This window comes from Podarcis pityusensis, assembly GCF_964106645.2.
Source record: "Podarcis pityusensis genome assembly, chromosome: 8".
Lineage (NCBI taxonomy): Eukaryota > Metazoa > Chordata > Lepidosauria > Squamata > Lacertidae > Podarcis > Podarcis pityusensis.
In genome coordinates, this window is record NC_138033.1 from 18,687,722 (window position 1) to 18,704,974 (window position 17,253).

A 17,253-nucleotide genomic window follows, 5' to 3' on the forward strand; every position below is an offset into this window, starting at 1 on the left:
CTGTATTATGCCGCCTCCTCATGGGACCATGAATAGTCTCCACTCAACAGTGCTGCATTCACACCCTACATTTAAAGTAGTATCGTAGCACTTTAAACGGTCACAGCTTCCCCCAAAGAATTCTGGGAAGTGTAGTTTGTTAACAGGTGCTGAGTGTGGTTAGGAGACCACCTCCCTATTCCCCTCCCAGAGCTACAGTTCCTCCTGCCCGTGAGTAGGCTTGTCAGCTTTTGACCCACCTCTGTGTCTTTTAACAGCCATTTGATTGGCAGCAATTAAGCCAGTGATTGAGCTTTATCTCCAGTCTATGAAATTCCTTTAGAGCTGATGACTCTATGGCACATCCAGTACAAAAAGTTGGCAACCCTCTGTTCTCATTCCCTCTCTATCTCATCACTTGCATTTCAAGTACAACAGTTCTGACAAAGGGTTGTATTGAATGCTAGTTCTGCTTAGAGTAGACTGATTTGAATTAATGAACAAGACTTAAGATAGAGTCATGATTTTCAATGGGTCTACTCTGAGTAAGACTTGGTTGTCTACAACCCCATATCTGGTCTAGGGGATCCTGAAAAAGCGTCCCTAGGTGTTTTTGCCAGATGAAGTGTACTTGTTTGTGGGTGCTATGCTGCTCTCTCTGACCCGAGGGCAGCAGAATTGTGATATCCAGTGAAGAACCTGCCACTCTTAAATGTTGTTGAACTACAACTCCCATCATCCCTGATCATTGGCTAGCCTGGCTGCGGCTCATGGGAGTTGGCCCAGCAACATCAGGAGAGCCAGAGGTTCCCCATCCATGATGTAAGCTGTTTCAGGACTGGCAAAGAGGGGGGGGGGCATAAGAAGAAATGTTAGCTAGAGATGTTGACAAAGTTCTCAAGTTCAAGAAGCAACTCCAAGGACTTGTAAAAACCTACCTTAAATGAGAGCTGAGCTTGTAAAGTCCCCCTCTCTGTTCTTCTTGGGCTCAGATTAAAATCTAAATCAAAGAAGAATTCATGGCTTCCCCTGGCCCATCCCTGCTAAGCTTTCCTTCCCCCAAAGCTACCTATAGGTAAAGGGTACCCCTGGCCATTAGGTCCAGTCGTGACCGTCTCTGGGGTTGCAGCGCTCATCTCGCTTTATTGGCCAAGGGAGCCGACGTACAGCTTCCGGGTCATGTGGCCAGCAGGACTAAGCCGCTTCTGGCGAACCAGAGCAGCGCACGGAAACGCCGTTTACCTTCCCACCGGAGCGGTACCTGTTTATCTACTTGCACTTTGACATGTTTTCGAACTGCTAGGTTGGCAGGAGCAGGGACTGAGCAACGGGAGCTCACCCCGTCGCGGGGATTCGAACTGCCGACCTTCTGATCGGCAAGTCCTAGGCTCTGTGGTTTAACCCACAGTGCCACCCGCTTCCACCCACTCTAAAATACATTCCCTTCCCATTCCCTGAAGCTGTGGCAGCAGCAGTGAATGTGTGCAGGGGGGTAAAAGAAGGGAGGTGTGTTTTGGGTGTTGGTGAGGAGCTGGCCAGCTGGCTTTTGAGGGAGGGTATTTTTTCTGAACTCTCAGATTTGCTTGGGGAAATTACCTGAGTGTTTCTGATTGTCACCTCCCCCAGAAAAAAAATTTTTTGGATAGTTTCCAGGTGAATGTAAGGCAGGTTCTTGGAGAGTTCACCCATTTCTAATCTTGGCTGCAGTGGTATCTTTTTGTGTATGGAGACGGCTCTCATAACAAAGGGACGTCTCCTAGCCAGATGACAGCCGTTTCTGTCTCTCCTCGCAGTCTATTCCTGCGGTGTTGACAACTTCTAAAGGTAAAGCCTTGGTCTCTCCCTTTCCAGAGCTGATAACAGAACCCAGGCACCCCCAACCTCAGGGACGCAGGAAACACAATTCTACTTAGAAAGTGCAGTTACAAAGTACAATCCGGAAACTGCAGCTAGTGCAGAATGCTGCAGCACAATTGCTGACAGGAGTGAGGCCTTGTCAGCATATAAGACATGGGCTCAGAGAGCTGCACTGATTGCTGATGTTGCAAGGTGGTAATGTTAGCATATGCAGACCTTAAAAACATGGGACCAGTTTACCTACGAAATCACCTTACCCCACATGTGCCCACTCGACTGCTTCAATCGGTTGAATTGGCACTATTACAGGTGCGACTCAATACCCATTTATGAGAATTCAATCGTTTAGTGTGGCAGCAACTGAACTTTGGAACTCCCTGCCACTTGAAATCAAGCAAGCGCCGTCATTGTACTCTTTCCATCCCCTGCTGAAAACATTCTTGTTTGGGCAAGCCTACCCAGGTGCTTAGAAAGTTGAAGTGATTTGAATCTGTTTTAGTATTTTAACTTTCGTACGTTTTAATGTATGGTTGTGCATTTCTCTCGAATTTACTGTTTTATCTCTTTGTAAACCACCCTGAGGTTTCTCACAATCAAGTGGGGTATACCTTTTTGTGAAATACATAGATAAGCATGTGTCTCACAAAGTCACACGGTGCACTCCTGGTTTAAAACAGAGCACAGATCAGACACACCATAGTGTTTACATCTTAAAAGTTTCTAGATATCATGGTTCCTTGAATAAACAATCCCTGTTTAAAATGTGTAATGAGTGTAAAACCGTGTCCCCTTAACCCTGTTCCATGCAGGGAACCTAGGAGTGGGCGGTTGCTATGGGCTGTTTTTGGATGTGAAGTTATGGGATGTTTTCAATTTACATATTGGTGAACTCTGCAATCCCTTTGGTTCTGATGTACGCTGGTTAATTGTGGATTTGTTTATTTTTAGCGTTAGGTTGTAGCGGTGGTATTAGACTCTTTATTAGGTGTTATTGCGCTTCTGTATTTAGACTGTTTGTTTTGGTCCTGAACATCTTTGCGCACAGATGTTTTTTGTGGGAATTGTGATATATATATAAATAAATTGGCTATGAGCAGGCTATGAGTAGACCAGGCGCCCCCTCTCAGTGGGTGACAGTGAAGGCCTATGAGTAGATGAGGGCCAGGGATGAGCTATGAGTAGACCAGGCTCCCACTCCTTGTGGGTGGCAGGGACATTGGCAAAGGGGGCAGGGCTGGCACACTCATCCCCGCCTCCACTTCAACGTGATGGGAATTGTGTGACTAACGGGATGCCCAAAGAGGACTATAGCTTTGTAGCTCTTTACCACCACCCCCCTCCATCCCAAACCTACGCAAAATTTTGAACTCAGTCTTAGCAACATGAGGAGCTGCCTAAAGGAGACCAACAGCCCATCTAGCTCAATATTGTCTGCACGGACTGGCAACGGCTTTCGGGCTGTCCCCCAACCCTACCTGGAGATGCTGGGTATTGAACCTGGAACCTCCTGCACACCTAGAATCATAAAATCATGGAATTGTAGAGTTGGAGAGGACCATGAGAGTCATCTAGTCCAAACCCCTGCAATGCAGAAATATGCAGCTGTCCCTTCTGGGGATCGAACCTGCAACCTTGGCATTATCAGCAGCACCCTCTAACCAGCTGAGCTATCCAGGCTGGTAATACTACAGCAAAGCAGATGCTCTATCCCTGAGCTGTGGCCCAGCCGGCTAGCCCCATGGTCTCACAACTATCCCAAAAGAAAGAAATGGTGTCGCATCCTTTAAAGGTTGCTTGGAAGTCTCCAGTCTTGGGCACGCTTTGGCACTGGAGAGTTAGTGGCTCATTGTGGCTCAAGGAAGGGAATCTCTCCACCAACCATGAATGTTCTTCTCTGCCTGACACTGCACTCCAGTTTCTGCCTCTTCCCCTCTCGCCAGCCCCTTTGCCTGCTATTTACAAACGGCGTCTGCCGGCACCCCAACAGCCGTGGGGAGCATGGCAAAAAGGAAAGGCGTTTGCCAGAACTGGAGTTGTGCAGCGGGGCCGCCCCCCCCCAACCAGCAAAAGGGCACGAAGGGAAGTGATGGTTTCGGGAGGGTGGTAAGGTCAGGAGGAGAGCTCATCCACCCTGCCGTTCAGATGGAGTCACACTGCCCTACATGAGGCTCCCTTGCAATGGTGCAATGCTTTCGAATGTCACCAGATGGGAGCCCATATGGAGTCCCCCCTGTGGGATTGTGGCAGGAGTGTCCCCTGCAGCTGTGTGTGTGTGTTCAGGAAGCATGTGTGTGTGTGTGTGTGTGTGTGTGTGAGAGAGAGAGAGAGAGAGAGAGAGAGAGAGAGAGAGAGAGAGAGGTGAATGAATGAATTTGCCAGGCTATTAAACAGTGTCGGCTCCGGATATTTGGGTGGTCCCATTGGGCAGGATGACCTCATCAGGGTCCCTGAATGTGCCCATCACCTCTCTGCTCTCCCCACTACCCGCTCACTCACTAATAATAATAATAATAATAATAATAATTTATTTATACCTCACCCATCTGGCTGGGCTTCCCCAGCCACTCTGGGCGGCTTCCAACAAAATATCAAAATACAGTAATGCATCAAACATTAAAAGCTTCCCTAAACAGGGCTGCCTTCAGATGTCTCCCTCTGGATCTGAACTGCACCCGAGGGAGAAGGCAAGGCAAGCTGCTTGCACCCTTGGGGTTTGTATCCAGTTCCGCTCAGAGTACACCCATTGAAATGAACAGACTTTTGTTAGTCAAGTCCATTGATTTCAAGGGATCTGCTCAGAGTAGGATTGGCTTTGGATACAACCCTCGCATACCCTCCAACATTTCTCCGATGAGAATAGGGACATCCTATTCCATTATTCTCATTCTTATTATTTTATTAATACCCCACCCATTTGACTGGGTTGCCTTGGCCACTCTGGGTGGCTTCCAACATATATAAAAACATAATAACACAATAAACATTAAAAAACTTCCATCTACAGGGCTGCCTTCTGATGTCTTCTAATAGTTATCGCCTTGCTTGGGGGTCGCATAACTCCATACCACTGAAAATAGAGGTGTCCTAGGGAAAAGTGGGACATTCCAGGAGTTTTTCCAGACCAAGGGCCATATTCTCCTCTTAGCAACCTTCCAAGGGCCACATGCCAGTGGTGGGCAGGGCCAGAGGCAAAAGGGAGAGCAGCAACAGATGCCAATTTTACCTTTCAACATGTGGCTAATTCCCCCACATACATGTACCTCTCTTCCTCTGCTAACCAGACAAGCAAGAAGCATTATCAGGATTCAGGGACACCTTTCAGCCAGGGAAAAACACTCAAGGAACATGCAAAGCACAGCTAATGAAGGGTGCAGCCTGGGGAGAGTTATGAGGGCCAGGCAGAGAGACCTGGAGGGCCACATTCAGCCCCCCTGAGCCTGAGGTTCTCCACCTCTCTCAGGGGCATCTTCTCACTTTTTTATTATTTACCCCCACTTTTTATTATTTCCCTGGTGGCCCCATCCAATCCAGAGGAGCAGGTGTGAGAAGTGAGTTGCGATGGAAGAAGAGAATGTGCCCCATTTGTGCCTGGGGAGGGCTCAGGAGGTAATACGCACAAACACCCCCCCCCCCCGTAAAAATAGGTCTGGTCCTTTCACTGTTTCATTGCTTTAAGAACTGTTTTGTAAGTGAGGTGTTGGAGATCAAAAAGTGTTCTCCCTTGGGTGGTGAGTGCGATGAAACAGAGCCGTACAGAGGGTCCTTCTCTTCCTTGCTGTAAACACACACACACACACCAACACACACACACAATTTTAGAAAATGGTTGGGCAGTCGGCGCTCAGACGGGGAGTTCAGGTTGGTACCAGGCTTGGTGGCCCTGTTCCAGCCGGCATCAGATCCCCTATTCCCCTGGGGTGGTTGGACCAGCCTGCCTTTCTGACTCTCTCCCAGCCCTTTGTCTCTGGCTCCATCTCCATGTCTCAGCCCTCTTGACCCTCTTGAGAGGATTATCGTGCTATTCAGACCCTCGTTTAGTGGGTAAACTTTTAAACAATAGGACAAAGGCCTGGCGTTATTGGATTGCAGTTAAGCAGGCTTTAGTGAGGAGATAAGAGTCTCAAGATGGAGGGATCTGTGTGCCAATAAAGGCTCTTTCAGCCTCGGAGATCTTAACAGTCTCCCAGTGGCCGAAAGGGCGGAAGGCGCGGGGGGGCGGGGGGGGACAAAAGCTGGGTGCTGAAACAACTAGATATGCTTTTCAGCAGGGAGTGTGTGTGCGCAAACCAGCAACATTTATTTTATTTCTTTCTTTAAAAGCATTCAGAAACACATTAAACAGGGTCCGATCTTATGGGTTCGGGGGAACCTGGGCAGAAAGGCGCATCTGTACCATATGTTTGAAGCAGTGGGGAGATTCTGCTTCATGTATAGAAGGGGAAATACTATTGCAGGTCACCCCGAACTCCAAGCATTGCAAGATTCCAGGGGTTCCAGGCAGACTTACCCTAGGTCCATGTTTCCTTTTGGAAAATGAGGTACGGCAGAGACTGCAGTGTCTTCATGATATATGGTTTATTTATACATATATACAACCTGAGCTGACGGTGGAGAGGTTCCCAGCATTACACTCGCAAGAGGATTGTTTCCTCCGTAGGCACATCTTAGGATCCAGATGGACATCAGCCGTCATGCCCTGGCTCCATTCTGCTTCCCTGTTGCATAACTGCTCCCCAAGCTCCTAACTCACATCTTTGGAGCTTTGTGTTGTCCTAATGGCCCATCCCCAGGCTATCACCTCACCCAGGAGGCCAGCCTGGCATAATTAGCCCTTGACACATGCTGATTCCAAGGGACTAGCATCGTCTAGCACACAGCTTTATCCATATGGGTCTGGTCTAGTGCACATGAGTCTAATACTCAGGGTCTAGCTATTTCCTGGTTTTAACACTCCAAGCATTGATTAAATTCTAACGGCTATTAGGGAAGTTTTTAATGTTTGATGTTGTTGCTTTTTTATTATTGTTGTTGTTGGTGTTCTTTTGGGAGCCACCCAGAGTGGCTGGGGAAACCCAGCCAGATGGGTGGGTTATAAATAAATTATTATTATTATTATTATTATTAGACCCAGGAATTTAGGGTGTCTAGAAGGCACCAACTCACAACAATACATTTTCATTAAATCTATTTATTTACTTTTATATCTCACCTTTCCACCCCTCCCCATCTTATGGGTTCCCCCACAACACACCCATTTTATTCCCATAGCAGCCCTGTCAGGTAGATCATGTGGAACAAGAATGCTTAGTCCAAGATTATCTAAGTTCCTGCAGGTTTGAACCTGGGTCTCCCCTCAGTCCTAATCTGACACTCACACCACTCTGCCATGCTATATTCTGGCCACAGTAAGAAGGAAGGAGAATGAAAAGGCTGTTTCTGCAGAGCCTCAAAACCCAACTTTTTAAGGCTGATTCACCCATCCCTGTGTATCGCTCAATTATTACCCTGAGCAGCTTTAGGGCCTTTCAGATCCCTCATATCCCAGCCTGATCACTGAGACCATCCAAGGAAGCAAGGCTGGTTTTCCCCTGAGTTAGTGAGGCTCATTTGACATTGGCACAAAACCGAGCCTTTCAAGTCACAGACTCCAGTCCTGTGGAAGCTTCTTCCAATAGAGATTCAGGAGACGTCTTCCAGATTAACCTTTAAACGTTTGCTGAAAACGTCTCTGTGCTACCAGGCTTATGCAGATAATAAAGACAAAATATTATCTGCAATAGTTAGCTGGTGGTCTGCTAACTACATAATTTTACGTTTTTCTGAAGTTTATCACCATATGTGTGTGTGCACGTATCTGCTTTGTGTGCTTTTTAAGTGAAACTGCAGTATACGTGTAATTCTTACAATCTTACAAATGGGTGAATGTGTTGGATGTTATCTCTAGCAATACAGTGGTATCTCGGGTTACAGATGCTTCAGGTTACAGACGCTTCAGGTTACAGACTCCGATAACCCAGAAGTAGTACCTCGGGTTAAGCACTTTGCTTCAGTTTGAGAACAGAAATCATGCGGCTGTGGCGCGGCGGCAGCAGGAGGCCCCATTAGCTAAAGTGGTACCTCAGGTTAAGAACAGTTTCAGGTTAAGAACGGACCTCCGGAACGAATTAAGTTCTTAACCAGAGGTACCACTGTAGTAAGGATCTGTTTTATAGTGTCTGAACCACGACAGGATGTTGCAGCCATTGGAAGATAAGAAGCTGCCCTATGCAGAGTCAGGCCATGGGCTCACCTTGCTCAGTAATTGCCCACATTTGATGCAGGAAGTCCGCATCCCTGACATCTCTCAGCAGCTGCTTAAAAACCTCTCCTCCACTACCTCCTGAAGCAGGCTGTTCCAAGGTACCACAATTTGTCCCCTGAGCAAGCTCCTCTCTCTCTTAGTTTGAGGACAGCAATGTCCATCGAAAGAACACCGGCTTGAAGAGCATTTTCTACAGACAAGCAAGTGTTAGGTTTTTCTCATTAGTCCCCTGACTAATGAATGATCAGTCCTCCCGACTCCTGGATAGGCCTGATCTCAGGGTTGCACAAGTTCACTCTGCAATAAGCAAGCGAGCTTTATATGGATCAGCAGTCTCTGGGGAAACTTCTCTAAAATATCTATTTAAGCATCTCTTGTTTCTTTAATGGTCAATTGAGCAGGAAACCACGAGCTATTCAACGGAGCATGACATCCTCAGCAAGCAAACCTAGCAAATCCCCTTTGGGGATCTTTACACACAGAGAGTTGTGAAAAAGGATACTCCCCCAATACATAAGTGGGATAACATAGGAACAATAAGCAGAGGCCCTGCTGCATCGGCCCAAAGGATCAGACCATCATCTAGTCTTGCCTCTTTTTCTCGCTGTCTTCATATGCCTATGGGAAGGCTGCAATCAGAACACGAGGGCAATAGCTCTGGAGGTAAAGCATTGAGATCTTTGTCCTCTGTGCATTTGTACAGTGGTACCTTGGGTTAAATACAGTGGTACCTCGGGTTAAGTATTTAATTCGTTCCAGAGGTCCGTTCTTAACCTGAAACTATTCATAACCTGAAGCACCACTTTAGCTAATGGGGCCTCCAGCGCCGCCGCAGCACAATTTCTGTTCTCATTCTGAAGCAAAATTCTTAACCCGAGGTAATATTTCTGGGTTAGCGGAGTCTGTAACCTGAAGCGTATGTAACCTGAAGCGTATGTAACCTGAGGTACCACTGTATAATCCCATTTTATTATTTACTTGTTGCAACGTTTCCATCCTGCCTTTCCTCTAAAGGAGTTCAAGGCAGCAGGCCTGGTTCTTCTGCTCTCCGTTGTTACCTTCAGGACTACCTTCTGAGGTAGGATAAGCAGGGAAACTTGCGCTTGTGTACACACTGCCCATTTGAAGCCCATTATTTCCCTCAAAGAATTCTGGGCACTGCAGTTTGTTGCTGGGAACCATAACTCTGTGAGGGGCATACGACAATGCCCATATTTATTTAAGAGAAAGGAAGTGCTTTGACAGTAAAGGTCTCAGGTGTACGCAGCCTTAGAGCGGACCAAGTGAGCTTTATGGCCGAGTGGGGATTTGAACCCTGTTCTCACCCAGGTCCTAGCCCAGCACTTTCACTACTATCCCACATTGGCTCTATCTAAAAGCTGTGGGTTAAACCACAGAGCCTAGGACTTGCCGATCAGAAGGTCGGCGGTTCGAATCCCCACGACGGGGTGAGCTCCCGTTGCTCGGTCCCTGCTCCTGCCAACCTAGCAGTTCGAAAGCACGTCAAAGTGCAAGTAGATAAATAGGTACCGCTCTGGCAGGAAGGTAAATGGCATTTCCGTGCGCTGCTCTGGTTCGCCAGAAGCGGCTTAGTCCTGCTGGCCACATGACCCGGAATCTGTATGCCGGCTCCCTCGGCCAATAAAGCAAGATGAGCGCCGCAACCCCAGAGTCGGCCACGACTGGACCTAATGGTCAGGGGTCCCTTTACCTTTACCTATCCTCCACCGCAGCTGAAGGTAACTTAAGGGAGGCAGTGTGGCACACCTTGAACTATCCACAAGTATCTTCCTGCCCGCTGCTCTCCTGTCATCCACAATCTGCCCAGCGGTGGTTCCAGCAAGAGATGATACCATTCACCTCTTTACCCTGGCCGTTGAAAACCGGAGAATTGATTTTGGCATCTGCCTGGCGATTTGTTGTGTGGATTATTGATTTTGGGGTTATGGACAGGTTGGTGTTGCTTTTACTGTTTTAACTGCATTTTTATATTCTGTGATCCTCCCTGGGACCTTCTGGCGAAGCAGGGGCGGCTGGTACCCAAGAGGGACTGGGAGTGCGCAAGGCAGGGAGGTCATCAGTAGGGGGAGCTAGAGCAACTAATTCTAGGTTTGTCCTCCTCCCTGCTGAGTTCCACTTGGGCCATTCTAAGGAGGAGGAATCATAGGCTTGTGGAGTTGGAGCGGACCACAAGGCTCATTCTGTCCAATCCCCTGTAATGAAGGAATCCTGCCAACAGCCGCCCCAAGGTGGATAACCCTGGCTTAAGTCACCTCATTGATTCCAAAGGGAAACAAGTTCACCCAACATAGTGTGGACCCAACCAAAGAAGAAAGAAGTCATCTACCCACCAAGATCAAAATTGAAAGTGTAGTCCAAACTGAAGAGAGATAAATAAACCCTTACATTGGGTGCACTATACACACACACACACACACACACACACACATTTCAAACCACGATAGGAAACTGGTCTCAGTCCCTGGCATCTCCAGGTTGGGCTGCGAATATGCCTTGCCTAAAACCTTGGAGAGCTACATCAGTCAGTGTAGACAATGCTGAGCTAGATAGACTAATGGGATAGCTCAGTCAGTAAAGCATGAGACTCTTAATCTCAGGATTGTGAGTTCAAGCCCCAAGCTGGGCAAAAGTATCCTGCATTGGAGGGGGTTGGAATAGATGATGCTCGTGGTCCCTTCCAACTCTACAATTCCATTTCTCTATATAGCTGGTTGCTAATTAACACAGAACAAAGCTCTGCAAGAGATCCAATTTTCACATCACAGACACATGGGTCACCTCCAGAATGCTAGAATTTTGCAGAGGAGATTGAAGTGCATTCTGGAAATCTTGGTTTCCCGGATTAAAGTGCTCTGTTGCTCTACTGCAACAAATCCACTTTTATTTTTATTTTTTTTAAAAAAAACTTTTTGCAGTTAGGAAAGTGTTGGGGAAATGCACTGGGGAGGGTGGAATGTGCATATGATGAACACCGTACCAGCAAATCAGGATGAAAGCTCATTGTCGTACAACTTCCCTGCCAATGGATTGGAACGAATGCGTGATAAAAAGACTATGCACCGCCTACCCTTTGCATAAGCTTTGTGCAAGCAAATGAGGGTGAAAGCTGAGTCTTCAGGTCCCCTGGAGGAGCCCGTGGTCTCTGGGGCAGCAGCATGGATCTGTTCCACTGTCTGCGCGAAGGCAGGGAGTGGAGATCATCCACGGCTGCCTAGGCACATGTACGATCCTTGAAATCCATTTGCGTAATAGCCCCTGATAAGACATGACACTCTGACTGCATGAACATGTTCAGGATTTTAAAGGACATGCACATGTGGAAAAACAGTCCTTGGTCCTATGCAAAGCTGCTCTGGGAATTTTATTGAAGCATTTCTCAAATAAACAAAATAGCAAAATAAATGAAAGGGGACTGTTTTGTTTCTTTGTTTAAACAGTTTATGTACTTGTTGGAAGAGTAAGGATTGTACACTGGCGGACAAAGGTGGGGGCGGGGGGGCGGTCTGCCCCAGATGCCACCCGGGGGGTGACATCGTGGCCACGCCCCCCTGGGATGAGTGCCAGCCACGCCCCCAGATGTACGCCACTTCCGGTGCTGGAGTAAGTAGCTTCACCACTGGGATTGTATCCATGTTTTACTTGAGTCAACCCATTAAAATGAATGAATCTAAGTTAGTGATGTCCATTACATTCAGTGGGTTTACTGATTAAGGTTGGACAGAACCACAAGCACACATCTGACAATGTGTATGTGCTATGCCTTTAAAGCACCATTCTTTCCGTCAAAGAATTCTGGGCAGTGTAGTTTGTTAACGGTTTCTGGAAATTGTTGCTCTGTGAAGGGTAAACTACAGTGCCCAGAATTCTTTGAGGGAAACAACGTGTTCCAAATGTGCCTTAAAGGTATAGTGTCTACACAGCCTCATAACATAATAAATAAAGATTCAATGGGGGGAGACCACAGAATCATAGAATCATAGAGTTGGAAGAGACCACAAGGGCCATCGAGTCCAACCCCCTGCCAAGCAGGAAACACCATCAGAGCACTCCTGACATATGGTTGTCAAGCCTCTGCTTAAAGACCTCCAAAGAAGGAGACTCCACCCCACCCTTTAAAAACCCTACATTACAGAACATTATAATTAACTGCTGAACAGGATGTCAGAATAAACCATTGCACATGAAGAACTACAAGCAATACAACGGAAATTCCACATTTTCAAGCAACAGCTAAACAAAATATCCTCCTAATACATTCATTACAAATGAAAAACAACTGCAAAGCAGGCAATAAAGAAAAACCTACATTGTTTTATTGGGATTGACAGTATAATGGGATATGCTGATTTATTCCCGCATAATCTGGGCGTTTCCTGCATTCTTATTGACCCCCAGATCCTTCCTCCACCCAAAACAAATATAGCACCCCAGAGGGTGCAGTGATTTACTTGCTTGCGCACATGTGTGTGTCCGCGCACACACACACACACACACACGCCACCTCTTAAGTTTCTTTTAATGCATTTGCCTAGAGCCAGGGGAAGGGAGAGCAAAAGAAAGCTGTTTGACGGTGGGAACACAGAGTGGAAACAGAGGCTTCCTTGGCTGAAGGGCATGTGCAGAGCACACCAAACCAGCACCTCAGCAGTCTGTGGCGCGGAGATAAGGCAGTGCCAGGGACCCGGGGGCTCCTGCGGCGCCTCAAAAAATTGAAACTCTCCTCTATCAGCTTTCCCTCCCTGCTCTCCTGCTTCGCAAACCTCCCTCTCACTCCTCCCAGGTCTCCTCAGTGCGTTTGTGGCTTTTGCTGCTTCTCCCACAAAAGGAAAGAGACAGAAGAATTTACCAACAGGAGGAGGAATGTTATTGGGACATGCACTCACCTCAGCTGGGGTACAGGTTTTTCCCCAGGGAGGAGGGTAAACAGGCACAGATCTCCCACATCACTAGTAGGGATGTGCAATTCTGTCGATTTCAGCTTCTCTCCATTTCCCCTTCTTCCATTCTCTGCCTTTCCACATCACTGTGTGTGTGTGTGTGTGTGTGTGTGTGTGTGTGTGTGTGTTGGGGGTGAATTTCACCTAAAATGCACAATTTCATGTACAATTTTGCCTGACGTACACACGTTTGCAAAGCAATCTCCCCAACCCAGACACATTTCCCCACTCTGTTTTCACTCCTCTGTGCCCTTGTAAGCACACGTTACCCTCCTACATGTGTTTTCGCAGACGTTTCTGGGCTGGGAGAACCGCGCCGCAAGATTCGGAGGAGCTCAGATCTCGACGGAAGGCTGTGTTTCGGCGCACGTGTTGTTTCAGAAAGCACAAGCGTGGGAGGTTCATCTTTGAACACAAACTGAACTCTGAATCTCTCCCTAATTGCTTTATCTTAACCACCTTGGTACTGTTGTTCTTTCTTCCTCAGGGTTGGCCGCCTATTTCTTCCAACAGCCCATGGACCAGGTGATTGTGTCTGGACAGTCCGTGACGCTGGCTTGCGTGGTGATGGGCTACCGAGGCATGGTGCAGTGGACCAAGGACGGGCTGGCCTTGGGGGGAGAAAGAGACCTGCCAGGTACGCTCGCCGTGGTACTGGGAGGGAAGCGGGTACAGTAGCGATTAGTCACTGTAGTAAACCTGTACAACTCCAGGGGGCGCTGCAGGTGCCTCTTTGCATCCTGGGTTCTGCAAACTCACCTTACGTGACAACCTGCTTTTCTCCTCGCTGCAGGCTGGTCACGCTACTCCATTGTTGGAGATGCATCTGCTGGGCAGCATAACCTGAAGATTGACTACGCCGAACTGGATGATGATGCCATCTATGAATGCCAGGCCACTCAGGCCGCCCTGCGATCGCAGAGGGCCAAGCTGACCGTACTCAGTGAGTTCTCTCCCCCCCCCCTTAATTCCTCGGACCACTGACATGATTCTCCCACTTCACCTGCTTTTCAAGGCGGTCCCATCCTTGACCAGAGTTGCTCAGGCTCGAGAGTGCTTAAAATCCAGTTTTTCAAAACCGTTCTTTCTCCCCTCAGTAATGATAATGATAATAATTTATTATTTATACCCCACCCATCTGGCTGGGTTTCCCCAGCCACTCTGGGTGGCTTCCAAAAAAATATTAAAAACACGATACAACATCAAACATTAAAAACCTCCCTTAGCAGGGCTGCCTTCAGATGTCCTCTAACAGTCAGCTACAGTCATACCTTGGGTTAAATGTGCTTCAGGTGGAGCGTTTTCAAGTTATGCTACACGGCAACTCAGAAGTAATGGATGGAGCGTGTCATTTCTGGGTTTCGTCGCTCACGCATGTGCAGATGCTCAAAATGACGTCACGCACATGCGCGGAAGTGGCAAAACGCAACACGCGCAGTCGCATCTTACGTTTTACTCAGAATGCAAACGGGGCTCTGGAACGGATCCCGTTCACATCCAGAGGTACCACTGTAGTTGTTTATTTCCTTGGCATCTGGTGGGAGGGCGTTCTACAGTGTGGGCACCACTACTGAGAAGCTCCTCTGCCTGGCTCCCTGTAACCTTGCAGTGAGGGAACCGCCAGAAGGCCTTCGGAGCTGGACCTCGGTGTCTGGGCTGAACGATGGGGGTGGAGACGCTCCTTCAGGTATCCTGGGCCAAGGCCGTTTAGGGCTTTAACGGTCAGTACCAACATTTTGAATTGTGCTCAGAAACATACTGAGAGCCAATGTAGGTCTTTCAGGACCAGTGTTATGAGGTCTCGGCAGCCACTCCCAGTCACCAGTCTAGCTGCCGCATTCTGGATTAATTGTAGTTTCTGGATTCCCTTCAAAGGTAGCCCCACGTAGAGCGCATTGCAGTAGTCCAAGCGGGAGATAACTAGAGCATGCACCACTCTGGTGAGACAGTCCACGGGCACGTAGGGTCTCATCCTATGTACCAGATGGAGCTGGTAAACAGCTGCCCTGGACACAGAACTGACCTGCGCCTCCATGGACAGATGTGAGTCCAAAATGACTCCCAGCTGCGCACCTGGTCCTTCAGGGGCACAGTTACCCCATTCAGGACCAGGGAGAAGACAATCCTGGTTAATATATAACAAGAGTCGAAAATTCCTGCATCCAGCTCTGGCTTCTTGGAGCTCATACTGGCAAAGCCTTCCTGGCTTTTCTGCTAATCTATCGATGTGTCTTGGCAGCATAAATGGAGCTGGAGGATATGTTGTTGTGACAGCCTATCAGCACACAGCCACAAGGGCCTTTCCAGTCCAGGCCCAGGGACGTAGCTGGGGGGCGTGGGGCACTGGGTGCCACATCATGGAGGTGGCACTTGCCACAGGGCACAGCACACCCGAGCCATGTGTCTCTCCTGGGAGTGATGCAGTGGCTCGGGCACCAGCAGGCTCTGCTCTGCCCAAAAAATCAACAGAGGCCTGCAGGGTACCAGAGTGGAACATGGCTAGGGCACTGGGATTCTGGCATGCCCTGCCTCACCCTGCAGGCACCTCGCCCCGCCCCCTTTGTGTGGCATTCTCGGGCAGGGCGCTCATGCCACCCCAGGTGTCCAAGTGGCTAGATGCGCCACTGCCCAGGCCGAATCCTGTACTCTTTTAGTTGCTGGGAAGTAGGGCTGAACAAATGGGTCATTTTCAGTTTCTCTCATTTTTCCCAGTCTGGAATTTAGCTCCCCACATTTCTGCAGCAATTTGAGATTATTATTTTTTGCCAAAAACAAAAATCCCTGCCCTCTTGAAAATTCACCAATTTCAGTGTGGCTTTCTCCTAACAGCTGCTGTTTTGACAAATATACGCATTTCTGCAAGCAAGGTCCCCTAATACAATTCATTTTTGTACAATACTTTCATATCCATTCATAGACATGCTTTACCCTAATCTAGGCATTTTTGTACACATGGCTTGACTGCATTGCAAAAATCAGAGCTGTGCGAATTTTAAAGGTCAGCTGTGCCTCAGTTCATTGGCTCGTTTGGAAACGGCAAATTAGGTAGCTTTGCCTTTAAATGTGAGATGAATTGAATTTCTTCCCCATCCCTATGGGGTACTCAAGACGTCTCTCCACTAGTTAGGAATTCCTGACTCACTGCTTTTGTAGCACACCTTCCTGTGTCTTGGCTGAATCAAAAATATACTTTCTGGCTCACTCTCCTATGTGTGGTGAAGAGTTGGCGCGCATCTGCCCCATTACCACCAATGTGCCCACCTGGGGATTGAACCTGGGACCTTCTGCATTCAAAGCAAGTGTCCTACCACTGAGCTACACCCCTTTGCTGCTGTCAGAGGCCTACATCTCAGTGCCATTTTAATGCCAGCTTTGCGAACAAGCTCATGCTTCGCATGCATAGTTCCTGGTTCTATCCCCACCATCTCACATTTAAAGGATCTGGCGAGCAGGTGATGGGAAAGACTTTCCACCTGTCAAAGTTGGCTTGTCGCAGGTGTGGGCAGGTAAGGATCCAGCCCACCAGCTGCGTTCAGCAGCCCACCCCAGCCCTATATTAAAGATGCACCCAAGGACCAGCTACTGCAGCCAAGACTTTGCTGCAATCCTATCTGGCTTTGCTCACACCTGGCAGTGCTGCTCCCTCTGTAGACCTCAGCTAATGGTTTTCTGGAGAAAGGACCCACATACATGATAAGCTGGTTTTGCTGCGTATCCCCTGAAGAATGGGGGCCAGCCAGAAAATCTGCTGGCAGGAAGCTGCTCGCTGTTTTGCAGTAAATGATTAAGTGCTTCACTTCTCCCTCTTCACAAAATCTGGCTCCGATGGAAACTCTCTCCTGCTGCTTCTGCCCTGCCCAGAGTGTTTTTGTGTGTGTTTTTCTGGAGAAGCTTGTGTGACCCAAACCTCTTGCACCTGGGAGTGCCCCCTTACCAGATAACACAGATAACCTATCTTCTCCATGTCTTCTTCCAAGTCCCTCCCAATGACCCCGAGATCCAGAACGGTCCCATCGTGCATGTGATATCCAACATCCCCTACAACTTGTCGTGCCGTGCTGCCGGGGCCAAGCCAGCTGCCGAAATCAGCTGGTACCGAGATGGGCAACGCCAGGAGTCTGCCGTGTACTCCAAGGTGAGACTTTGCTGAGCGTTGGA

General features: G+C 48.3%; 1 protein-coding gene across 3 annotated transcripts in view; it reads left to right on the forward strand.

Moving 5' to 3' along the window:
- Window positions 1-17,253, forward strand: part of KIRREL2 (kirre like nephrin family adhesion molecule 2) — a 61,200-nt gene that overhangs the window by 24,838 nt on the left and 19,109 nt on the right. For all 3 annotated transcript variants that reach the window (XM_081018757.1, XM_081018756.1, XM_081018755.1), the window contains exons 2-4: window positions 13,583-13,732; window positions 13,889-14,038; window positions 17,073-17,230. In XM_081018757.1, the coding sequence (XP_080874883.1) occupies window positions 13,583-13,732; window positions 13,889-14,038; window positions 17,073-17,230 (458 nt within the window). The remainder of the gene's footprint in view (window positions 1-13,582; window positions 13,733-13,888; window positions 14,039-17,072; window positions 17,231-17,253) is intronic.